The following is a 27,485-nucleotide window of genomic DNA, read 5'->3' as shown; positions in this document are numbered from 1 at the left end:
AATCATAGAGATCCACAGCATGAAGTCTGGTTGACATCTGTGCGTTTACTGCAGGAAAAGGAGAAAGGAGACGGAAACAGCTGTGAAAAGAAGTTATAAGAGGCCAAAAGTGGCTTTGACAGAGTGATCGACGAAGCTAAAGATGGCACATGAATTATACTCATGACAGAACGCGGTATGAATGAAAAAGAATAGGTCATCAGACTCTGACAGTGACGAGGCAGACACACTCATTCATGCTGTGTGTTTACTTCCCCATCAGAGGAAAAGTTCCCTTTAAAGTGAGTGTGTTTACATTTTGGTGTTACAGCTACCGGCATCTCATAGTACATACAGTGCAAGAGAGCAGCGGGTCCTAAAGTCAGTGCTGGATTAAGACTACAATAAGTACTGGTGATAGCAACATTTCCTTCGCCAGCAAATCTTCAATCCCCTATTGTAGCATAAATGTCAGGTGTCACACGGTCAGATGCATTACTGGAACAGATTTGTATGCCTCAGCTTTTTACAGCGATTGCCTGCACACATTTATTATCATCATACCAGCTCAATCACTACATTTCAATAGATTTGTTTAAACCTTTCTATTCAAAGCAGCTTTTAGACATATTTCATAGTCAGATTTAGGATGTATGTTGCAGCCTGTACATAAGAGGCTCGACATGTGTGAGCTCTTTCGTGTTTGGGAATCTGTGGCTGCAAGTTTGTGCAATAATCCAGACCAGCTTCTGGTGGTTGTGTGAGCATTTAATATCAAGTAGCCAACCATAAGAGGTTTTGTCAAGATAAAGCCAGTTCATCTGGGTATGTCAGGGTTTTAAGCCATGATGAATAGTCCCCTCAAAGAAGACACAGTAGGTCGAGGACCTTGCCAAAGACACTCCTTACTTACTACAAGTATGTAAGCATTCAATTGAGGGGTAAGTGATCACAAAAATTAGTTACGCAGCAAATGGCTGCAAGAAGGAAGTAGACAGAAGAGGAAAAAAAGAGGAAACCAGTGAGGCAGTAAATTATTCAGACTTTGTCGGTATTGATCATGACCTCCTTCTACGGCTCATTACCTTTTGTCCTCACTTCTAGAAGCTGTGATGTGGGATGTCAGCCAGGTAGGAATAATAAAATGAGGGGCGGGAGCTCAGATTTGTCCCAGTAATGTCTTTTCAACAACTTTTTACCAGACCTCGACATTAATCCATATAAGATGTGCTCCTTTTACTTCCTCATTTAAAGTCCTATTTGTGGTAGTTTCTTCTTGGTAAATTTTGACCAACAACAGGCCCTTTTACTGCGTTTGACAGTAAAAGGGCCTGATGAAGGGTTGTCAGCTTCCTGCTTTGCCAAACCTTTAGTTAGATGCTGCCAGCTTTGTAGTGGGCATCTAGTATGTGATTCCTGTAATTTGCTGGAGCCTTTAAAATCAAACCAGTTTTTTATGAACCTTTTTCTGAAATTGCCAACAACATAAAAAGATCAATTTATCATTGTCAGCCTGTGGGAAATAACTTTTAACATACACATTTGTATTTTGTTGTTTTTGTGTCTTTTTTAACATATTTATTATATGAACACAAACGTTTTGGATTTTGGCCAGAGTGAAAGCTCATCTGTTCTAATTTTGGATCATTTGAACAAGACTATGACCAAACTGCTCAAGGGTAGTGGACCCCCCCCCCCCCCCCCCCCCAGGGTGTACTCCATTTTCAAAGGGTCACTACACTGTTAGAAATGGAAAAGGTTTCTCTTTAATATTCTTCATATTTTCTTTAACATCTGCTCTCTTGTAATTGTTGTCAGTCACTCACAGCTCTGCCTCAAATATATTTGATCCAACATCAAAGCACAAGAGATCACAAGAGTCTTGGGAGGATGTTCATATTCCTCCTAACAATCGAAAAACTAGTTTTTGAACCCGACACATATTGTATATTTTCACCTGAGTATAAACTGAATTTTTCCGTGAGGGCTGGACTCGGAGGGCAGAATCCCCTGAGCTGAGGCAGGGGCCGCCTGTTTTGAATCAACTGTCATACACCTGAACAGCAAGCTATCCGCCAGGTGTACCGTGTCCATTGTGTAAAAGCCAACAGATCATCGCTGGCTGGTGGAGTTGATGACCTGAGCGGATGCCTCCTCCACCTCTCCATAAAGTCAAACTCCTTTTTCATCCAGTGGGAAATAACACAGTAGCACACAGCCCTGACAGGACCCTCCTGACTCTGCTCACAGCCAGGCTATCAGTGCTGCCAAGGCACAAACCAGACAGTTATTGCTGTTCTGTTGACTAACAAAAGCTCTGCAGGGCAAGACCCTTCATTTAGATTGAAGTGTAATTGTGTTTTATCCTCGAGCATAAATGTAAATGTTTCATTTCCAAGTATTTTTGGGATTACTGTTCTCTCTTACTCCTTCTCACCTTTATGTTGCACTTTGTCTCCTAGATACCACAGTGTACATACCCTCGTTTGATGGCACATCTTATTTGGAGCTGCAGCCACTTGGATCTTTTCTCCGGCCTGCTGGTGCCAGAAATTATCTACCCTCTTCTGTCGAGGATACCACTGTTACTCTCTATTTGACGGTGAAAACAAGATCAGCACAGGGCACCATCCTCTACAGTGAGTACACGCTCTCGCACTCTTTAAAGCAATCATGTCAAATGGCTTTAGAAAGCAAGCTCACACAAAGGTAATAGGAAAAATATATACATTCCTCATACTGTATATGTCCCCAAGGTGAATATCTTTTCATATAGCGTTTTCCTTACGTGGGTTCTTATGAGTGCACTAAGTTGTGGTGTGATAATCTCAATAAACAAACAGGCCTCTTATGATGATTATGTTGGACAGTAAGCAGCTGATGTGTTGCTGTTGCTCTGCAATCTTTGGGAGAACAAATAGAGCATTGTGATCGGGAGTCCAGTCAATTTTTTGGAGTTCATTATTTCTAACCAGGTGGGACTAGAATAATGTCTTCATAATGCCATTTTGCAAAATTTGAACCATTTTGAAATTAAAATTGTTGCCCACACTTGTACAAGGATGTATATCTTAGTTAAAAAGATCGATGTTTATGTTTATTTAAATTAGGACGTCACAAAGTGCAGCAACTCCTCCCCCAGGTGGGTGACACTCCCACAGCTAGGTGTATGTTCTGCCCTCTGAGTCTGCCTTCTCACTGTAAACTATAGGACATTGAGCGAGAAGGGGGCGTGGCCAGACACAGCTATTTACATATTTAAAGCTACGGACACACAAACAGCTCTGAGCAGGGATGAAATAGTTTGAAATGGTTTATACTCATGATCAAACACAGGATCATAGTGGATTTACAACAAGGCACTTCACACACATGTTCTAGGGAGATCTGAGACTTATTTAAACTGGATGAAGAGGAGGAGAATATGTGACCTTTACGTCAAAAGATGTTCAGTAAGCCACCGTCTGGCTGTGAAACTGCGCCACAACCAGCCTGTATAAATAATGTTGGAAAACATTTTGAGATAAAAGTTGTATTAAGACTTTGATTTTCTATAAACTACATCACTTTCCTCAAGTTGTGTTGCTTTCATGAACATATTTTAATAACGATTTTTTGATAACAATATTCTGAATGTAGAGGATGATTACATAATAGACTTAAACAAAGAGTGTATTTAAAAATAGATATCCTGTTATATTTCAGATCATTTTAGTAAAATGGATTCATGAAAATGTTGCAGTATAATAATAAAGTTTCCAGGTCGATAAAAAGAAGTCATTTGAGGATACCAGCAGCATGAGCTCATCTCTCCTGTGTTTCCATGGGTACGGGAGAGAAATCAAAGAAACACACAGAGAGAGTGTGTATTATCTATGCAACTTTCACACAATTTAACAGGATTGGATTGTATTTTACTTTTACAGATTGAAACAGGAAGATTTTGGAGATATAAACACAAAGTCTTCAATGAAAAATGATTTTTTGTTACGTGATTAGAAAAGAACGAGAGAAGAGGTGAGAAATGGGCAACACTTAGACTTTTGAATTTCCCTCAGGATCAATAACGTATCTATCTATCTTTCTTTGAGTGGAATTAAGCCAAATTCGAACACACAAAAGGTGCCCTGCTTAGAAGTCACAAGCTGGTTGGTCTCAAGGGGCACAGGGGCTCAGGCTGACCCTTAACATCCACCCAGAGCTCTACAGTGAACGTCTGCCTCTCGCCCACTCTTTTGTTCCCACACCTGCAAACACACACACACACACACACACACACACACACACACACACACACACACAAACATAGACACACTCTCTTTTGTTTCAGAGGGAGATTTGGAAAGGTAGTCCTTACTGCCACAGAGTAGACCTTCCTAACAATAGAGCATTGTTTTTAGATCAGAGGAAGTCACTATAGATCTGGGGTAATTTTTTCAGGGCATGGGGAAAGCTGAGGCAGGAAAATTGTGGTCTTTTTGCTTTGTGGGTTTTATACACTACAGACGCTCAAGTCTTTGCTTTTGGAATCATTGAATTTCTTATAAAAAATAAACAAAAAATGCTTTTAATAATAAGCAAAAATAAGCAATAAGCAAAAGTATGTCCAAATGTTAAGCTTTAAGTGTCTGTAAATGTGATTATTAGTTAGTTATGTCTTATTTTAAGAGACTTAAGGCTGGCTACACATGAGACGGTTTTAGACCCGATGTTTTTCATCATATAGAAATAAATCCCAAAGATGATTTAGTATTCAGACCAAACCAAAGTCTTTCGTTGTTTTTGACTTCCTGTTGCCTCTCTTGCGATGCCACTCTTTAGAGCGTCAGTGGGCGGGGCCGTCTTTCTTCGCCTGTTAGACCTGCATGCCATGACATGTGATTGAACCTTTGAGTGACAGCGTTAGCGTGAAAACAGACCTCAGACCTACAGACCCAGAAGGAGTCTGACTTCACTCTTTGTTTAAGAAAGTCATTACTCAAATATATTTTTAATCAGAATTTCACATCTGCTTTATGTCTAAAATGTTGCATATTTATACCTTCAAAAACAAAAAATCAACTTGCTGCATTTGCAGATATTTTTATTTATTTCAAGAAAATCCAGTCAAAAGTTTTGTTTTTCATATCTACAGAATAGACATGTATGCAGAATTGTTAGGTGAATCTGGCTTAGTTATACAGTAAGTGGAATGAGCTATTATTTGCTTGCTTCAAGTCGCCTCTGGCCTAATAGGCCTGCAAAATATAGGAATAATATGCACTATGCAATAACATTGTGCCATAACAATAACAAATCTGATGTAGAGTGCACATCAGCTTTTACTCAGCTTCAATGTTCTACTGTATGTTAATCTGCTGTTCTCCATGTTTTGCAGAACATGTTTTTCTCTCCACTCATTTGGCCTTAATTACTCTGAGAGTAGCAGATAGTTTGCTCTAGCTTTATCTGACTGCATGAAATGGTTTGAAAGCGTGGCCTTACACGCAGGCCTCGGGACAGCTGGTCAAACGTACACATGCTGAGTGAGAACGCATACATGAGAAGTGTGCTCAGGACTGAAGACCCTTCATGACTTCTTTGGGTTTCTCGTCCTCATATGACTCTAAAAACATCTGACAGGGTGTCTCGGTGGACTGCTTGCTCTGAACACTGCAGCCACCTTGATCTTAAGAGGCTGTTTCTGTGTCCCAGTGCGACTCTACAGCAAGTCCAACACAACTGTAACCCCCATAAATTGTGTTGTGATCAAAGGTGATTTATTCCTCACCAGAAGGCATTGACATCGCAACATCCATCTTTGCAGATGTGACCTAGATCAACCCCTTATCAGTGACATTGTCCGCAGGTTCATGGCCTCTGGTCTTCATTTACAGTCCTGTTTAAGATCCCCGAACAGCTCAGGGTTTACCCGAAGATTAGGATTTTCTTGCTCCATTATTAAAGGGGGTTTATTGGTAAGCAATGAGAGCAAATCCAGCCGTTCAATGTATGAAAGCATGTGTCTCTCTAACATAGATGCAGTTTACTGTGAAGGACTTGCCAACAAGCATTTTTCCACAATTCGTTGGTAATTTGACCATAAAACGGTCTTGAATTCTTCAGAGAAGTGATGGCTCCACTTTTATCTCTCTGAGCTGACACAGGCCTCCCATGATGGCAGCTGAGTGCCTCACTGTTCCACCAAAGACTTAAATCTTTTGTAGTTAAGGAGCTGTTAATTAGCCAGCTCTCACAACCTAATAGGACATTAATTTAGTGCTTTTCATACTGTACGCTTGGTGCACTTGAAAGGTCATGCAGTTAAGCCTTTGAGGACTTGTGCGTAAGTTTGAGCTGATCTATGAGCCGAAATGGAAGCCGTGATTCAGACGGATGCTTTTCATGAAGTATCAAATGAAGAATTTTTTTGTGTTTTGATTGATGTTGAATGAGTTGTCTACATTTATAAAGGGAGCAGATCCTCCCGCTGATGATTAAAGTGAAAATCCAGAAGAAATACATCCCAGATATTTTTTTGATTTTTACAACCATTATAAAGATGTTGTTTATAAATTGAAAGCTGGGGTGCAGGAGAGCCGAGCCGTTACATCACACAGCCCAAGTATAGAGACGAGAGGCCTTGAAACAGGCGACCTGGGTTCGACTCCCACCCTCTTCACTTTGCTCCATGCCACTCCCTGCTCTATCATTCCCAGTTTCCGACTCTTCCCTCTGTCCTTTCCTCTGTATGAAGGTGTTAAAAAGCTCCCAAAAGAAACTGCCATGTTGTTCATTAAATCCCATATACAGGTCCTTTTAGATGCATAAAATCACAGTAAATGAAGTATATAAAACCTTCTGCACCTCAAATGTACAGTCACCTGTTGTCCCCCTTTGCTGTAGCAGAGCAAACACGGAGTGCTCAGAGGAAAATACTTGACTTCTGCTAAATTTATGTGTGAAATGTCGCACCTTTTTCTTTAACATTAATTACAGATATACAGTATGCTGCATAGATTACTCACCATATCTTTCAGTAACTGCCTATCTGATGTTCTGCATAGATAATAATGAAAACTCAGAATTAATGTGATAACATGATACCATCTTTACCTCTCACTATGTTTCTGTAAATAGGATTAAGATATTTAAATCAGCATCTTCTGTTTTCTCTACTCCAAATCATGTTTACAACATTTCTCTGCCGCAGCATATGGGAGCCTGATAACAGACTGCAAGCCTTGTCATAAAAAGAGATGAATGTTCAGAAAGCATACATAGAGGGCACGGTGCCTTTTATCTGGTAATGCTTCCCGGCTTAGAGTGCGGCATCTTTTTCACATCAGAGGATAGGAACTGAAAAGAGAGCTCCAGAGATCAAGCAGACAAAGTTAATCAGAAGAGAACCAAAAGACGTACATTGAGATGCAGAGAATCTCTTCCCCGAGACCTGTTCCTTCTTTTTACACCTCTCCCCACAGCAAACACACACCAGTCTCCCCTCGGACTTCAATTGTCAGCCTGAGAAGAGACATATAAAGAGGAAGTGTGTGTGTGAGAGAGAGAGAGAGCAGGTGACAGGCCCTGACAAAAGGACGTTTGCTCTGTTAGGCTCCATGCAGAGTAACCGGACCCTGGAGACAGCATGGGACAATATCCGTACAACGGAAAAATAGAAATATAAAGGATGGGGCAACATTGACACCCATAGTGAATAATATTTGTCAACAAATGAGTTATGGTGTGACGCCTGAAGGAGACAAAGGCTGTTTGCCGCAGAGGGAAGTGTGGTCTGTGTGTTTTTTTGTTTTCTCTGCTGCTGCATTCAACAACTCCAGTCTCCTCTGATTGTCTAGTTTGCCAATAACAGATGATTATGTGACAGGAATAATTATATTATTAATAACAAACAAGCTTTTCTTTTTTAGGAGAATTATGCTACGCTCTTTATAATTGTTTGTGTATACAGTGAATTACACATTTCAATCTCTTGCACTTTTCAAGGTGACTTTATTTTGGTGCTGCTCGCCTCCCTCGTGTCAGATTCACAAACAACGCCGAGAGAGCCAGTGATCGCTGGAAAGTAAAAAAAAATCCTTCTTTCCTGAAAATGAGCATCAAATGAAAGTTTCAATCTTGGCCCCCTTTTTTTGCCTGCTTGTTTCCTGAAGTTACAGTTCAATCTTTGCCGTCTCTCTGCAGAATCCCTGAGAAAAAAAACAAAAAACTTTCCATAATATTGTTATGCAGTGAAGCACAACATTTGATACTTGCTACCCTTTCATTTGCTAGACTTCTTAAACAGTTCTCATACCATCTTCATCAAAAACAAAACCTTCTAAAGCATATTTATATATTTATGTGTGTATGTGCTTCAGACGGTATTTATTGATTGATTTCAGGACATAAAAAAAACCTTTTAAAAGACGAATGTGGGACGTTTTGATTCAGCAGATGTCGCCCCTTGAGGGCGATAATGAAACACTTAAGTGAGATTTAAATGTGCATTGAATGTGTTTCTCTTCTTTTCTCAGATTATTGATTTAGCGTCCCGTCCATGTCAATACGCCTCAGAAAACAACATAGCCAGCAAATCAAATACTTGATTTCTGCTGTTATTTTGTGTGAAATGTTGCACAATGTTCTTCCTTTAATGTATGAAGCCTCTACAGATGATAGCAGGACATGCAGCCAACATGTAGCCTGTATGAATACGATGACGATCCGAGCTGGAGGAGTCACCATTTCAGCTGTGACCAAGCCAACACACAGCCAGTGTGTCGCAGGAAATAAATGCTGTAAACTGTCCACATGCTGCCGGCTGAAAAGCTGTGTTTGAAAATGATTATAACTCCAAGGAAAAACACTTTGGCTGCAAACTTGTCCCTACTGTTGCTTTTTTAGGAGTTCACATCACACGGATAAGGAAACGCTGGATTATCTGAACAGGATATTCCTCCTGTGGTCCATTCGGCAACAGCGCTTAGTAACACAGAACCGTTAAGTGCATCCCTGTTGAGTCCTAAGACAGGGAAGACTTCCAACTCTTCTTCGTAAGTGCATTATCAGAGTGCAGCATATTAAGCTAAGCATAGCCTCTTTCCAACAAAGAGATGGGGATTTTCTGGATACCCTTTTTACCCCGGTGGAATTGTTCACAGCTTTCATATCAGTTACCACACAGCTTTGAAACAACAAGCTCAGCTTTTGGGCCATTTTTCTCCATGGTGTTAAAAATCCTCTGCACATGCATTTACTTCATGAGAGATGTCACGCATATAGTTGTGATTTAAGCCTGTCTTTAAAGGCCACACACCTCAGTCAGAGCCCGGGCTCGGTGGATTTTACCAGCCTGCTTCTCTCATAAAGTCTTCCATTATCTTTGTCATCGTGAAATCAAAGGGCTCGACCCTGCTTGTGCCGCTCACACTCGGTAGCTCCCTCTGGATTTTTGACGACATGTCGCTGTCTTCTCAGTTGAAATGTGTCTTGTTACTTCAGTGAAACATTTCAGGTCTCTCTAACAGGGAAGTGTTCCTCTTGTGTTTCTGCCCTGCAACCAAGATTTCCCTGACAGTGGCATATGAGTCACTGGCTCTCCCTTGCTTTCTCTGTTTTCATCATCGTGCTGCTTCCTTTACGTTACCTGCCCTCTGCTCATGTCCTCATAGACAGCCAAGCTGGACTGGCTTACTCCCTCCTCCAGACTCTGGTTGCCAGTGTGGGAGGATTAATGCTGCAGCTGTCCTTTGCTCCCCCACTGAATCGTCCTACTTCCAAGAGACTCTTTGCAAGCCAAGGAGAAAGTCCCGCTGTGATATAATGTTCTGGAGTCAGAGAAGCGGCATATCCAATAATGGTGTCCTGTCTCACAACCCTTCTAAGCTCTAAACATAAAAAAAAAGTTTCCGTCCTTCACCATTAGCGTGAAGTCACAAAACAGTGTTGTAAGCAAAACAGTCAGACCCTGAAGAAAAAATCATCACTTTTACCAAGGATGTTTTCCAAGGAACTATCCCCACCAACGAGTGGGAAACACTAAGATCACAGTCTTCTGCATCAACATGTTTTATAACAGTGCCTCTCATCTTTAAAAAAAAAAACTATTTCTGTTTTTATGAAGTCTACAGCCGATCATACACTTTACAATTGTGTAAAAGTCGTGGTGAATTGTCAGGTCACACAGCAGGACAGAGACTCCGTTCACAGGGGAATGATTTCAGCCGAAGACAGCTGACCTTTCGTTGCGTTTTTTCGGCTGTGGTGTTTTGGGTGCTTGTAGATGTAACACTCCTGGTGAGCTCTGGTGAGAGGAATACAGCACTAAAGGAAGGCAAAGGATGAGCAAAAAAAGAAATTCTTTAAAGGGATACTTCACCATGCAATATGACGCTTTTTGCATCACATGAAGAAAACTTTCAAGCAAAGAAAAACATATTTTTCTCATCTCAGGGCAAAATGAGGGTTGGATTCACGACCATTCAACACTTCTAATGATACACAGCTTCATGTAAATGGGTGAAATATCCCTTTAACTCAAAAATGCAAGCACTTAAAACATAAAAAAGGTTGTTTTGCAAACCAAAGAGTTGGCAATCCATATGTCCAAATTGAAGTCCATTATCCAAAACTCTAGAAGCCTCAAAGAAACTCTTGAGCGGAGAAAAGGATATGAAGTAAACACTATTGTGTGACACAAAGTAACACACACAGCTCGATGGTCCATTGAAGGCTGGCTCTTTATACCTAGGACTCTTTTGGCAGGTGGATACAGCTGAACTCGCTCACATGGAGCACACACGAGAGACACACAAACAGAAAAACAACAAACCTTACTGTAGCACACTCAAAAAAAATCACCTTGATAAAGCAACACTAAAGTCTATAATAACCATCAAATGTTGTCATCAGGTGGTTTCAGAGGAAACTGGACTTGAAGTTGTTTCTAAATTGTGAAAAATCCTGCAGTGCCTACACAAAAAAAAACAACAAATCCAACAAAAGAGTATAAACTCAGAGATTCAAACAGAACATCAAATAAAGCATGTTCAACAATTTAACTGTCAGAAAACCATTTTTGGTGTGTATGCCTCCATCATCAGCTTGTTAAACCGATTTTATTTCATCTCTCATGAACCAAGGGGGACTCATCGCTGTAGTCGGTATCTGGAGATGTAAGCCTGAAGAAATCTTATAAATATTGCAGCTTACTGGATGTATTTCATTTGGAAGGACGGAGAAAGAGACATTTTTACTAACCACATTTTTCTCGCCGTTTCAGCTCAGGAGCAGAACTTTGGGGAGCAGTTCCTCCATGTCTTCCTGCAGGACGGATGTCCTGTTGCTAACCTCGGGTGTGGTGGCGGCCATATTTTGAATGTGGCTGCAGTTCAGAACATCAATAATAACAGATGGACACCAATCACAATCAGGTACGAAATTCCTCTTATACATTCCTTTCTTTTCTCTCATGTCTCCAGCCAAAGTGTTGTTAATGTCTTTAAATAATTATGTAATCGTTACTGCTTGACATTTATGCTATAGCTGTGACTTTTGTGTGGGACGTGCAGAAGTACAAAGTGTGAATGTAGTCACTGTAAAGAAGCTACAGACGGCAGAAAATATCACCAGTTTATCGAGGAGCTCAAGGCCCACTCACATTTCTGGTCTTTACCCCTTCCCCGAGTTTTCCACCCCTCTTTTGCCCCTCTTAACGGAGTTTGAAGTGGTTATAGTTCAATCTCCCTCTACACAAGGGGACGACCCTTTAAGACCCTGAACCACCATCAATAGTCATTTACAGCATTTACATAAACGGATGTTATCGGGTAGACTTTCTGGGAGATTTGTCATCACTCTGCGTGTGAAGAATCTCTGTTTAAAGTGCCATGTAGTCTTCACCCTACCCCTTCAATCCAACAAGAATCGTGACACCGTACCCTTAAATGTGCAAAAAATAGTGTTGGAGTTAAGTGGTAGGGGCAAGGGGTATATGGGGACTGGTCAATCAATCAATCAATCATTATTTTTAAAGCACCACTTCCTAACAAGTGTTATCTCGAGGCACTTTACAACAGACTTGAATGCGGCTGAGGTGGAGGCCGGACGTCAGGCGGTGGTTGGAATGACACAGTCCGATGGTGGAGGCTGGGTGATCCTTCATGCCAACCGTTGAAGATATAATTATTCTCTTCTTTGCCAAACCAAATAAAAACTGTATTGGCCCGGATATTGTTTTTTTTTTTTTTTTCTTGAAACCAGTGTTGATTTTGACAATAATGTTTGTCAACCACAGTTTTTCAATGATGCAGACATTGACAGGCTAAAAACCCATCAGAAAAAGCTCTGATGACACACACTTTTTTTTTTCGTTAACGAGACGAGACAGGACCACAATGTTAATTGCTAGCTGTCAGACGTTCGCAATCCATGCTATTTTTTTCCAAATGCACCTGAATGCCCCATTATCTCCCTACTTTTATTCTAGCTATTGTCTGCAAATTATAGTGAGTGAATGAGAAACACAAGCAGTGAATAATGTGAAGCAGAGGGAGAGTTTCCAGTGCTGTACGTTAACATTTAACATTGTATTCATATCTTCAGGCAATCATTCAGCGTTCATGCCATCTCCCCTTAGAACCTGGACCCACTAGGTGACCACCTATATTGCCTATGCCTCACTGGCCCAGAATGCATAAAATGGAACCAGCAACATTAATAATAAATGTATGAAGAAGTAACGGTATGTAAATACAGGATGCACAGTTCATAAACTGCATCGCAATATCTCAGCTGGAGTCAAATATTTTAACTCATTTCAAGCTCAGCTAGAAAACAATGTAATAATCAAAACCAGTTCTGTCTTCCAACTCCATGTGACATCATTTACCCCTCGGGTGCAATTATTTCTCGAAAGCAACGAGCAGCAAATGTTGCACTCTCTCATGAATTATCAGGGACAGAAACTGTTGCCTCCTAATGCAACACATCTCAAATGTAGTGGCTGATCCACATGCATTTGCACTACTTGCTAGTCTCATCCAAATAGGTCCGATTACAATGCCTCCCCATGCACAGCTGATCTCCTGCCTCCGAAGTGCACACAGGCTTACAGCTCACACACTGCAGGGCAGAGTGAGCCGGTGGGAGAAACGAGAAGGGGGTCTGCTGCTGAGCCTGAGCTCTGCCTCTATTTATTCTGCATCGCTTCAGCAATTTCATTCACATGCAAATGAGCACGTGACATCATCTTGTCCTGTTCGAGCACTGAATACCTCGCTTGCTTGTATGGCGGTTGGCAACGTTAAATGCTTCTGTGTCAATTTGTTGTCGGCTTCCATGCAGTGCAGGGGGGAGGATGTATTTAACTGTAAATAATCAAAGCTCCAGTATAATCAGTATCCAACTTTACACTCTGACAAAGACTCATCGTACTTCTTTTTTTTTTTCTTTTCTCATTTTATGTCCTCTTGACTCGCTTTTATTTTCAACCCACCAATCTTGTCGTAATCTTGAGCACTTGTGATGGCAAACAGCACGTCAGGGAAAAAAAAGAAAGTATGTGTCTGTGCTTTCATACAAATACAGCTGCACTACTTAACGCAACGCCGGCTGCCTCTTACACTGATGCAACATTGTTGACATGAAGAAGTGGTTTGACACCTCTGTAAAATATATGATACAAAAAAAATTGCACTTTTCTCTCCATGCTTGGGCTTTTTATTTTATTTCTTTTACACACTGTTGTTTTGATAGTGATTTAATTGCTGCCACAAGTAGCTACAATGATGAGCAGACAACAGCACTTTGAACAATGTGGAGAGTTTATTCAGATGACATTAAAATCTCTCTAGTGGGTGATCAACACAGCTGTTGCTGCATCTCAAATCTTTGAGCTGTAAACGGTTCCTGCTCAAGCGGAAACACAATTAAGGTAATATGTGTCAATAAATCAGAGAAAATTGAGGTATTCCAAAACTGAGCATCAAACACGGGGCAGCTTTGGGCTAAGTTGGTAGACACGCCATCTCTCAACTGTAAGGTCGAGGGTTCGATCCCCAGCTCCTGAAGCTGCGTGTCCTCGGGCGAGACACTTAACCCCGAATTGCTCCTGCTGCTTCGATGTCGGCGTGTGAATGTGTAAGAACTGGATTAGTTACCGCTGATGGTAACTACATAGCAACCTCTGCGATCAGGGTGTGAATGAGTAGGTGTGACATGCGGAGTGAAAAGCGTTTTGAGTAGTCAGAAGAGCAGAAAAGCCATTTACAAGCTGAACTCCATTTATCATTTGATTTTCTCACCCAGCTCGTCTGCACTTCAGTGTTCAGTCCTAAACCACTCTAAATAACTGAAAGGCATTGTGAATATGTTATCAAGTATTTAGCAGCATGTTCTGAATGTAAACCAAATTATGAAGCACATTTTCCTTTTGGAGAGCAGCTTTCTCGCAGTGCACGAGTGCACTAAAACAATGAGGACAATCCAAACCGGCTGCTACCAACATAAAACATTCTGCTTAGACCTTTCTTTAAAAGGGGAAGAAAAGAGTTTGCATTTGATTTACTTTCACTTTATGCTCTGTGTGAAACTGCAGTTGGGGTAGAAATAGCCATTTCAGCTTGAGGAAAGCAGGATATTTGAGCTCATATTTATTCAGGCACACTATGAATAGTTATGCAGATTTTCTGAATGTAATGGTGTTACGCTGCATTGTGTTTTCCAGTGGAAGAATGCATAATGGACAGGCAGATGGATAGTAGAGTGAAAAACTCCAAACATTACCATAATATAGCAACTTTAAAGTATGTTTCCTGTGTCTGGTGATGTTTAATTTCATTTTTCGACTTTTATAGCCGAAAGACAAAAAAGGTTTGCGAGACAAAAAGGGCACTTCTGAAACATCCTGTGCTGACATGTAATTCAACAAAAGGGGAGTATGAAGGGGGGGTGGGGGGGGGGTCGTTTTTCATTTCAGGAGGACATGTTTGTTGTTGACTTGGCTTTTTGATGTTGCTAAGTTTTCCTTTGGGATTGTTTGGGGCAATATTGCGAGGATTAAAGCCGAGAGTGGCAGACTCCAAATGTGCCTCTGGTCGTTTTTCGAGCATGTGTTTTCGGTTGAATCCAACCGTCCTGAGGTTTCACTGTTGTTGAAATTTTCATTCACACATGAAGTCGAAGTTCAGTTGACAGTAGCATTCTGCAGCGTCGCATTTGCCTGCCTTTGTCACAGGTGAACTCAAAGTGTCTGGCAGATACTTATATTCAAATGTGTGCCAATTTCGTGGGTGTGTTTCTTTCTCTCTAATCAAAGGATTGGGAATATGTGTATTGAAACTCTTGGCTTTTGATATTCATGCTGATGCCTTTATAGACTGTCCTCTTACTTAGGCCTAAAATGCACTAGAATCAAAACCTGGCCATTACGCCTGTGACTTTCTCACAGGCCTCTTTCCATCTTTGTGGGATTGCTGCTTTAAAATTGCAGGGTAATGGTTGATTATAGAGAAAGTAAAGGACCCAAAATACATTAGCTGAAGTTTAGCAGTCAAGTGACCGTCTAATATCTGTTAGGTTGATTCAATACTCTGACTTAACCCTGTTATATTATCTACCATCTTTTCATTAGGCACACATTTTTGACTAACTTGACAGTCTTTTTCGCCCCTGTGCATATACCAGAAGAACACTTTTGGTTCAGTGTCTCGCTCAAGGACTCTCTGACATGTAGACAGGGTGAACCAGGGATCAGTCCTGCAAATATATCCATAATGGATGAGTGACGAAGCAAAAGTCAAGACGTCTTCACTCACATTCCCCGCACAGTCAAGCTCACCCAAAAGTACTGGTTCCTACATTTCTGATGATGAAGTTTAACATAGACTTTTGTTTGAAGTTACAACTTCAAGCTTTCTTAAGTTTGAAACACTGGCTCTGCTTTCTGTTGATAAAATTTCATCATCAAATTCCTGATTCATTTATTGTCACTGTGATTTTCTCTGACTTTAAACTGCTTTTGCAAAGCCCCAAAATGTCAAATCAAAAAAACCCTAACTCTTTACAGTTTGATTTAAAGGAGCAGTTTTATAGCCATTAATCATTTATCAGCCATCAAATGCACACAGCAACAGTAGGGGGGAACTAAAAGAGGGTCCCATTTTAAAGCTATTATATAGTAGCTATTTTCTAAAATGTCCCACTCATTGTGAAAATTATACGTTGCTTCGGTTTTTAAAGTAGCGCTACCCTCGCCAATTTAACTTCTTCCTCACCAACCAATCAAAACCAAGAAAAGATCTAGAATTCAGATATCAGCTTGGTCAACAACAATAGATAGATTTTCATTATCAGAAGTGCAGTGCACACTAGCTGTTATCCAATGATTGCTGATATCAGCGAACATTGTCCTTTGTCCATTACCTGACTTTGGCTGTCTCACTGTTATCTGATGGTTGCTAATATGAAGAGTTATTCAACAGCGAGGCACAGCTGGATGTTTGGTGTTTGAAAATTCCCTCAAAATCCTCCGATTTATTTCCCGAACATTTTTTGAGTCACTCAGCCTTCACTAGGCCTACAACATTTTTCTTACTGTCCTGAATTAAATCAATCAGGTCTTGCTTTTTGAGTTAGAGTGAAATCTAACACAGGACATGATTTGACCACTGTGTTCATAATAAAGCTCTGATAAATAAATGTGCTCTCTAAATAATGCCTGAATTCAGCTTTAAAAGAGCGCTATTAGCTGAATGCATTATTTAATGATGATTCTTTGAACAAATGTTATTAATATAGCCACCACTACCCTAAATGCCTCCACATGTAAAATGTTGCTTAGCAACAGTTGCTGTAAAAGGAAGAAAACAGAAGAGTACTGTGAGAGAATTTCACAACAACTGAGAAGTCCTGACTGTATTTTATACACCTTTTACAAACTTAACAAAGTCAAAAACAAATGTATTCACTTCTGTCAACGCGCCCACAAACTTGTTGATAAGAAGATAGATGGTGCTGACGTGTCCATCTCACTCTGGGGTTTTCTTAACAAATGATGTCTATAGGATTGTAGGTAACTCAAAGCAAATAATCACTGCAGTGATTAGTCTTCATCTGACTAATAGGTGAAGTAATCCCTTTGTAAACTGGCAAAGTACAGTAATTAGTAAACGGCCATCGATTACATTTCTGAGCTGAACTTAAAGTGGACAGAGCCCGTTCATCTGAGGCTTCAGCCATGGAAGAGCTAAAGGGAAAATAACATTTGTTTAGGGTGAGCGCCATGTCATATGTGCAAGTGAGTAAAAAGGTATCCTTCAAAGGAAGCCCTCGCCCTTTAAATCCACATCCTCTCAATACAATGCAAAATATGAGGCAGTGTATTTTTTTATCAATCACATGCTAGTCAGTGTCATTTTGTATTGACAAGCTCCTCTATAAAAGATTCTATGAAGAGGCAGCCGGCAGCCCTCCCTGCTCACTGGGAATTTCTTTTGTGAAGCCCCACAATGCAAAGAGACTTGCTGTGTTCTGTCTAATTGTTCTGCTGGAGATATAATGATAGAACACAGGCTACCCAAATTAATTGAGGCTTGCCAGTCACAGCACAAATTATGCAGCAAATGCTGCAGTGCTGCGTGTGAGGAAGTCACTGCACCAGAGCCCGAGCAGGCATTACAGTCAATGTAGGTGTAGATTATGGTCTGATACAGGGAAGGCTTGGAAAAAACAACAAATAGATCCTTCCTGACATTGTTTGCAGTTGGTGCTGCAGTGTGATATGAAAGTCCGAGGACAAGGAGTTTTCTCTTTCCATTCCCATCTGATGTAAAAGTCAACAGCCTGTTGTCAGAAGAAAGAGTAACAGGTGGCACATGTCATAGAAATGTAATCCGTGTGACCCATTTACAAACTATAAAATAACACTGAGCATTGTTTCTGGATGCAGAACTAATAGACTCTTGACTCTAAATCACTAAATGACTTGCACATTATAAATTCACCCCTAACGTGCTCCAGATTATCATTTGCTTTTTGTAAGAATCTCAGATATGATTAGAATAATAAGCCTTTTGAAAGAAATGTAACATCCCTCCTCTCAGGCAGTGGAAACTGTTGCAAGGGCACAGCGCTGTGCATGATGTTTTACTGCCATCTGTTGCCAATACTTTGAGATGTTTAATGCATCAGTGATGTTTTAATAATGATTCTTCCTTGTTTTTAAGTTTCTGCCGGGGACTATGAAAGGTGCAGATTCAAATAGGTCTGTACACACAAATACCTTTGCGTGAAGCTGCTCTGCAGAAAATATTTGCAGGTGATCCTTCAGTTGAAATTCTCCAGAAAGTTCCTCTTGTGCATGTAGTTGCACTGAATTAGTCACACACAGACGCAGTCCAAATGAGGATGTTAGAAATGACAAATCACTCATGATTAGCACATTAGCCAGATGAAGAAATGCATAAATGATGATTGAGTGCGTACAAATGATCACAGCTGTATTGTGGATTTTTGTGGTTGAAGAAAATAAAATATTCATACGTCGTTTGTTTGTTTGTTTGTTTATCTCAAATTGGGAATTTTTTTTCTGTTGATAGTCCTCTGAGACCCCCGCGCTGAGTGGTGCTCCGGGATTCCAGTAAAAAAAAAAAAAAAAATCAAAAAAAATTACCCAGTGATTCATCTCTGCGTGAGACAAACCCTGGCCTCTTTTTCATCCTCGTAGGTTTGTTTGTGTGAGATAATCCATTGTGGTTTTGTGTTTGTTTGTTTGTTTGTCTGAGTGCGGAGGTGGGGGTGGTGGGGATGATGTGGGACTGTGGGGCTGTGGGGGTCTTTCCTATCTATCTGTATACACCACCAAGCAAGGTAGTCATCTTTATAAATAGTCATCTTTGCCTCAGAGCAAGTCCAATGTAAATCAGCCTGGTGGAGTATTCGGTGTGCTCACGTAAGCTCATGAAGTAACATCATCCTGTTTGCACAGCTAGCGTGCTCTCTTGTGTCTCATTGGGACAGTGTTTGCAGCATTAGCAGGCCAAGTGAAAAACTACAGTAGTAAGCAATAAAAATGTTTAAAAAGCCCCCTGCAATTGGGAGTGTTGCAACAACTTTGTGATGTTTCCTGCTTCAGCAGCAGCCCTTGTTTGCAGCACGTTGATTTCAATATTGTGTAGTTACAGAATCTTTAATTAGAGTTGTTGTGTTTGGTGATTTTGGATGGGCTGCAGGTTTCTACAGAGGCAGCAAAGGTACAAACAAGAGAAAAGTAAATATATTTCTGTTGTGTCTTATTTAGTGAAGTAAAATGGTGAAGTTATATGTCAGTGTTTCTGCCACCTCACATCGTTTTTTTTAGGTCGGATGTCCTCAATGATTTTGGTTTTCTTTGTTCATCTGCATCACAAGGATCTTTATACATCTTAAGTTTGCTTTTTCTGTGCATGATATGGGACCACTGATGCACCATGGAAGAATATTCTATGGTTTATTTACCTCTGTTCAGATTGAACTCCATGTTAGTGTTGGGCAATGTTGCTTAATAAAGATAATCAATAACTCAAATACAAAACTTGCATGCATTAAAATGCAGGGAGCAGAAAGAACAGATATTTGTGTTTGAGGCGGAGGTAGCTCAGTCTGAAGGGACTTGGGTTTTTTACTTGGAGGGTTGCCGATGTATGGAAATTGGTCTGGAAGCTGGAAAAATGCCAGTCCACTTCCCAAGCCCCTGTGTGCAGCCCCCTTACTCTGAAATCTCTTGTGTCAGTAGGTTTGGGCATTGTTTATTCAGGGCCTGTGTTTATGAGGAGCATGTATTAATAACGGATTGTGAACCTGAATATCCTTTTCAGAATACATAAAGAATGAAACTGAATTAAATTAAATTAACTCAAATGAAAACAACAAAAGTAACGACCATGCTTTAAAAGTGTAAGGAGCTGCAATAAAAGATATGAGTAAAAGATATTTGTGTTCAAATGTACGACATGAAGATAAATATGTCCATTAAACCAAACATGAATATTCAAGTGAAGTGCAGAACGAGTGTTGGTACCTCAATCTCTGCCTGCGTGACATGTTAGCAGACTGAAACGTGCCTCACTTCAGTGTGTGTACAAACAGCTCTCATGATGTACATACATTAATTTATTCTTACCTGAAGTTGTCAGCGTCAAATTGCCTGAGGGAGACATCCTGGGAGGCTGTTTCATATTAACAGCAGGACAACTAGCTCGATTGTTTCCATCTGGCCGATGACGTTTGACGTTTTTTTTTCTTCTCATCACAGTCAGGAAATGACGCAAAACTCAGATTTCGCAGATAAGGTTGGCGTTGCTCGTTTGACATGTTCAAAGCCAAACAATGAATAAAATGTAAAGAACAAAGGTGCATTATGTAGATGACAGAAACTCATTTGTAGTGTGTGAGCGTGTCGCCCTTTGCATAATATACAGACCCGTGAAGAGGCTGCTTTTGTGTCTTACCCGCACCAGGCCAGTGATGAATTGGAGAGAGGGAATCACTTGACTTTGCCAAAGCTGCAGTATGACACAAGTAGACCAGCTACTTAACATCATGGCTGCAACATTAATGACTAGTGCAATTGTATATTTCCCCAGAGAGAAGCAAGGGGTCAAGTGATAAAATTGTCTCCCTACTCATTAGCTTTAGAATGTATATCTGGTTTGTGGCCTCATTTTTTTCATTAATTTATCCCCAATGACATAATGAGCGCTCATGATGATGTTTTTGCAGCCTGGTTTGTCTCCCCTTATTGTTTCCATTATGATTGTTATAATGTTGATGTATTTATGGATATTTTATCTGAAGTCCCAAAAAATCTTCTAAAGTGCTTGATCACATGAAGCCTGCGAGGGAAAATTTAGTTTTTTCAGACTTTGATATTATTTCACATGCTACACACACTGAAACTGAAATACACACATGCACAATCCTATGGACATGTATTAATGCAGAGATGTCAGAGTGAGGGGGGGGGGGGGGCTGCCCAGCGGGTGCTGATGGGAGGTTTGGTGGATTGCTCAAGGGCACCTCAGCAATGCTCAGGAAGTTGACTCGCACCTCTACAGCTACCAGACCCTTTGCTCCATACAAGGTCTTGAACCGGCAAACCTCCCGTTCCCAGCCAACGTCCCTACAGACTGAGCTACTGCCGTCCCAATGACTGCATGCGTACCAGGGTTTGTTCAGGGTTTTATTTTCAGTGTATTTTTTGTGAATTGAATACCCACAGAATAACTCAAGGATTAAAAGAATTTCACCGCAGCAGAATATCGATACTGTATTTATTTAAATTCAGCTGTGGAACTTGATCTGTATCTTTATTGCCTCTCCTGAGTTTTGGGCGATAATGTAGAATGCTAACGCACCACTGCTTCCAACCAGGCCTAACAGTGCATGACATTTCTCAGAAAGCAGTGTATGAATGTATTTGTAGCTATACACTGTTAGTTTAAATTATAGTATATTCTCAGTGCTCACATTAGCAGCTCTACTCTTGTGACCGCTCTGTCTGTCTCTCCATCAGACTATTGTTCATGCTTTGCTGGATGGTATTGTCGGTATCAGATATCACACCCTCTCCGTCTGACCTCGCTGTCTCTCTGTACTCTCTCCACAGATACAATCTGCCTGATGCCAAACGAGGAGGGTCGTGTGTGATAGAAATGGCAGCAGATAATGGCACAGCTCAGCGGCACCAGGAGTTCATGTCACAGCCCGTGTCAGAGGTAACCTGACCCCGCTCCAGCTGAATCAACCCTTTGTACAAGCATTTGCTTAAATTAGCATTTCTAACCCATAATAATCAAGTCCCTGTGTCTCCTTCTCTTTGCAGAGCAGTTTACCAGACACATAATAACACGTTAATTCAAACAGTTGTAGGATTCAGTGTGCCAGATGCATTACCAATCAGGAATTTCACCTGATATAAACTTTGTTAATGAGTTGCATTGGATTATTTTTCAATCATCAATCAGGAAAATTGAATTAATTGTATTTGTTTGATGAAACATTTAATTATCCGGAAGAAGGTGCATAGTTTAACTTGCAAACATTGTGTTCTCGTTTGTTTCAGCCTCGTGAGACTGTTGATTTAAACGGTACCGCTCTAAGAAGTTACTGTCTTTTACTTTGTGATGATTGCACATTAAACATTTAATTTGGCCTTCAGGGTCACAAATGGATCAACTGGACGAATTCAGACAAAATCTGAAGTTTAGCATTACGCTTTTTTTGTTTAATGAAAATATTTTTTAAGATGTATTTTGGTGATTTTATGCCTTTATTCAGATAGAGTCAGAAATCAAGAGAGACTGAGAGTGTGGTAAAAGAGCCATAGGTCAGATTTGAGCCTGGGTTGCCCTCTTGGAGGATGTTAGCCTCAGGGTATGAAAACAACAGTAACCGCTTGGCCATTGGTGCCCCTAAAAGGGGCAATATATGCATCTCAGTCTGTAGGGACTTGAGTTGGGAACCGAAGGAAGCTGGAGACGTGTCAGGGCACCTCCAGAGTACTGCCCTTGAGCAAGGCACCAAACCCAAACATTTTGATAGTATCAAAAGTTTTCTTTGAAGGAGATGAGTGTGTTCCTCATAATAAGGGACAATATTTATTCTTGTTTTGGTTCTGGTAATCACATATGACAGAAGCGGCATCAAAGTGTCATTGCTTGGCTTATATGAGATAAAAGCGCCTCGCTGCTGCCTGAAGTTTTATTATACATCCTAACTGTGGATTGCATGAGGACTCATAACAACATCATCATGAATATATTAACCATATGTTGCCAAAGCCAAACTTAGGCAGTGAATTAGCATCTCAGTTGTTGCTTCATGAATGAGGAACAGCAGCTCCCGTTTCAAACATGCGCACCTGTTACAATATTTGCAAAGATGATCACACTCAGCAAATGACGTCCTTCTCTTACCTTTTAATCACAGGCTGGGCTTTTTCACTCCGGCTCATTAGTTTGATTAACAACACCTTTATTTGTTATTAAATTAATGATTCTGTTTTTCACTTTGAAAGACGCAGAGAGAGGCCCAACCTTCCCACAGGCTCAACATGCCCCCCCCCCTCTCCCCCCCTGTGATTTATGATCTTCTAATTTGAGATGCCAAGATGTGCCTTTTTTTCTGTTTTGTGTGTAACACATTCATTCAACTATCTTGGCTCAGCTGCAATTAATTTCACATTTACTTCTAGTTACCCTTTGCCAGTTCTTCTAAAAGACTAATGTATTGGCATGTTTTACAGATTCAGTGATTAAATGGGTTTTTGGTTTTCGTTTGTTTTCGTTAGTCAGCAAAATTGAATATAAGATTCATTTACAAATTAGTCAAAATATTTTTAAAACTGCCCTCAATCTGTTGGGCTTTGTGCCGTGGTCCTGAAAGGCGAAACACACAACATTTTCAAAGATGGTCAGTGGTAAATGGACTTGAGCTTATATCTTTTTGTTTCTACTTGAGGTTCCACCAAAATGTAAAACAATCTGTTATTTAATGAATCATTTTCCCATCGAGGGCAGGTTGAGTTCATGGTTTTTTTGCTGACATTTAGGAGTCATAGAATAGCAAAAACGTACTTGGGTACAAGAACAGCAACATCAGAAGCTACTTGAGACTAAAACAGAAACTCCGTACATGGCCTGGCTGAAAACTTTTAAAAGGTCATGATGTTACAGCCATTGTCTTCAGTTGTTGTTGTTTGCTGGTTTATTACTCATACCATCACCAGAAGAGCTTGTTTCCAGCCATGGGCTGTAATTGAAATGTTGGACAGCAAAGTCAGTTTATAACGCACAGCCAGCATAACCTTTGGCAATTCAGATTGAAGGCCAACACTCAGCAGAGAGAGCAAAGTATCAAATCAAAAAAGTTTGAACATTGTCTTAAATCTGGCATATTTCCAGCGTCGAGGCTCCAGCACTGCTTTGAAACCTTTGATGCGAGATTAGAACCGTTTTCTTTCAAATAAAGGAAGCTTTTACCGCTCTTTACAAATTACTGCACCACAACATGTGCCCGGAGACTCTGTTTTTTAGCATGACCGTGTCAAACTGGCCCATGAGTGCAAATCAGCTGCATGTAGAAATGGACTCCACATTCACTGGTGCTAACTTCAGATAGAGCTTGAAAAATCAGCCTCCAGCACTCATAGACTGTGTGTGCTTTGAGTCCACTTACAGACTCATGAATATTACATCAGCGGGGCTCTCAAATGGACCCTTCTCATAAACATGGTAAACACACTTGAAGGCACCATAAAGCCTTTCCATATCAGCCTATTGTAATCATGCAGCTCTAGTGGCTCATAGCTGGCCATGTCCCATAAAAATGCAGTTTAGCTCGTAGTAAAAGTATCCAGACACAGCTGCTTATTTTATTTGAATCGTGGGCTTTGTTAAAGATAGTTTTAGGGCTTTAAACTTTGGGTGGGCCTGACATGCGCACTTCTATGGACCCTGTCATCTGTGTCTTTTATTGGCTTTCAAATGTGCAGCAGCAATTTTATTTATACTTGAATGAAGCCCAAAATCGCAAACGATGATGTGGTCGCACTGAACACCTCCGCTGCAGCTGTCTAACACCTTTTCTTGGTGCACCATCGTGATCGATGCTACATTTGAGGAACATACCAGCTGCATAAATTCTCAAGTGACAGCTTAGATTTCGTACCATCTGATGTGAAATTGAACGTGTCAAGATTCACCGTCCTTTTCAATGTTCACAGTGTCAGTGTTGTATCCTGTATGAAGGATTTGTTATCATATATTGTTTTCCATAAAGAGTAGGATATCATCTGCATCGCTGTGAATATTTACATGAGATGTCACCCACAAGATGCGTCTTTAGCACTGAGGTTGTGACACCTGCATAAATAAGATTTGTTTTTCTGACATGCAGCCCCCCATGACAACGCTACCATATCTATCAGACACAGACCTTTAAATACATGGCAGAGAGGCATGCACTGTTATAATAGGGTATTACATTTAAAGTCTCTTTATATGGGAACCCATTTTCACAACTGACATGACAAGATTGGAAACATTCAAGTAACAAATAAAGTAATCGTATACAATGATAGTGCGTACAATCAGCCACCTTTCAGAGGGATAAGAAGGATTTAGTTTGGTTTTCACAAGGAAGTCTGTCTGATATACTATGTATTTGAGCAAGATGTTTTAATGCATTGAAGTTATCTGTCGAAATTATGCATTTTAGTCTTTTAGCCTTTGCTGGCCTTGTATAGGGGTGAGTTGTGATTTCTCATCCTTCATTTTCAGTCAAACATGTCGCTCTTTGGGAATCATTGCAGTGGAAAATGTGAGCGAAGGCTGTTTCTGCAGCGTGCCGTTAACTCCTTTTGTCTGACATCTGTTGGCAGTGGTTACCAGCATACAGAAATTACTCAATAGCAAACAAAGTTGTTGCTGCTGGTTTTCTTTTCTTTTTTAAGGTCACATAGAAACGTCTGTGTAACTGTCTGTCAGCTTCAAAAGCCAATTAAAACTCCTCTGAGGAAATTAAAGATTCATCCAAGCGGCAACCTCTTGTGTCAAAAAAATGAAGCCAGGGCATTGGTAGCATTGTGTTTGTGCCGCGTACAGAGGCTAACTCCAGCACACTGCAGGAGAGGTAATTTATTTCAGTCATCTGTTTTGATTTTTATTAAGGAAAAGTGTTAATCACAATGAAGTGTGTACAGCTGACATGATTGACAGGTGGGCGCAAGGCAACAGTTCGTTAAGAGGCTTAAAACCCGCCTCAGCTCCAGCACTCAGCCTGTCGTTAGATTCACTGAAAGTTAGGTTCAGACAGTATTTCCAGCATGGAGACCGCCATCGATGAGACTCCAGCGCCCCCTGCAGGAACAGATGAGTGACGTCACTCAGGCTTCTTCCAATAAAATTTACACTTTATGGTGTAAAATTAAGAAAATCAGTAACTCATATGGTAACATAATTTATTTAATGATAAATTCCCCAATTTTCAAGAAAAGACATGAACTATAGAGCCACGTGTTCACTTAGAATAACATGTCTGTGACTTCAAGGAGATTCATTTCAAATTAGTTTATAATGTAATTTGAAAAAAAAGTTGAATGCTTGCTGTTAAAAATGTTGATTTGTGTTTCATAAAACAGTCTTCACCCGTGGTGTGAGTATTAAAATATTATGTAAACGCACTAATAGAAGGTTGCATGCAATATTCCTGTTCACAACCGGGGGTCACAGTTGTGAGTGAATTATATGTAATTAAGTGCTAATCTTCGACAGGCTCATGCTACAGGGTTTTTTTTCTGCCGCTCCACTTTGGAAGCAGACACACAATTATGCCTCGCCGGCTCAATTGGCCGCATCATTGAATTTTTTTACATTAATTCTACCAAATTACCTTCCAGATCAGAGACGATGTGCAGAATTTATTTTGTATATTTTACCTCTCTTTCATTCCATAAGGGTGTGTGCTATCATATGATGTGATGCTAACTGGAGAGAAGGTGATAGTGGTACCTTCTTGTAGATGTTAACAGGGGGTAAGGGGGGTCATAACAATATAATTAGAGTAATAAACAATGATATCAAGAGCCTGTGCTAGCTGCAAAGAAATATTTAACGTGATTTCCTCAATAATTACTGATCTTTGACTTTCTCTTCTTTTTTTGTTGTTGCAGGGAACCTTTGGACCCATATTTCTCGGGGATGTTTCGTCCCACTGGGAGATGCATAACAGAAGTGCAAGAGGAGCGAGGAGGCTCATTGGCTGCATCAGGGAGCTTCAGGTCAACTCAAAGGAGATTTACCTGATGGGGGAAGCAGTGAGAGGGAGAAACATCAAGAACTGTGACCCGCCTGTCTGCCAACACCTTCCCTGTCGGAATGGAGGAACGTGCATCAGGTACTGGGTCACCTTTTACATTAAGGAAATGTTTAAACTGCTCTTGAACTTGAGAGATATTCATAATTTAAAGGAAGGCTTCTGTATTTCCTTAAAGTAAGACAAGAGATACTCCTGTTTTTGGAACCTTATATTCTCAACCAGCTGTCATTAAGGTAATTGTTGTAAATGTACTTTATTTATTTATACAGCCCTTTACAAATATCCTTTCGGCGAACCAAAGTGCTTTACAAAAAGTCCAAAATAAAAAGAAAAAATTATTCACAAATATTGGCCCTGCACTCTGCAAAACAGTCCCAGACGTTGTCCCATTGATTTGTCTGGTTTCTGTTGTCATGTAGTCTGACTAAACTTTGTCTCTGTGCAGTGGCACTGGCACATTAGATGTTGATAATTGTGGACTCTGTCTAACAGCGTGCCTTCTAAACCTCATTGTTCCTTCTGCGGCGTCGACTCTGTCACATCCTCGCTGCCTCTATACATGTGAATACTGCAGCCAATATTTTTGAGGAAGTGTCGGGCCAAGGTGCCAAACAGATCAAACCCAGACCCAGGGGATGTGAGGTATCATGTGCATGCATATGTTTATTAAA

General features: G+C 40.5%; 1 protein-coding gene across 2 annotated transcripts in view; it reads left to right on the top strand.

Annotated features, from left to right (window-relative positions):
* The window catches only part of eys (eyes shut homolog), a 176,142-nt gene that overhangs the window by 123,783 nt on the left and 24,874 nt on the right, over window positions 1–27,485 (top strand). For both annotated transcript variants that reach the window (XM_079363047.1, XM_079363046.1), the window contains 4 exons: window positions 2,442–2,618; window positions 11,243–11,393; window positions 21,605–21,713; window positions 26,669–26,892. In XM_079363047.1, coding sequence (XP_079219173.1) covers window positions 2,442–2,618; window positions 11,243–11,393; window positions 21,605–21,713; window positions 26,669–26,892 — 661 coding nt within the window. The remainder of the gene's footprint in view (window positions 1–2,441; window positions 2,619–11,242; window positions 11,394–21,604; window positions 21,714–26,668; window positions 26,893–27,485) is intronic.

Source organism: Symphodus melops (assembly GCF_947650265.1).
Source record: "Symphodus melops genome assembly, chromosome: 15".
NCBI lineage: Eukaryota > Metazoa > Chordata > Actinopteri > Labriformes > Labridae > Symphodus > Symphodus melops.
This window is presented reverse-complemented; position numbering and strand designations above follow the sequence as displayed.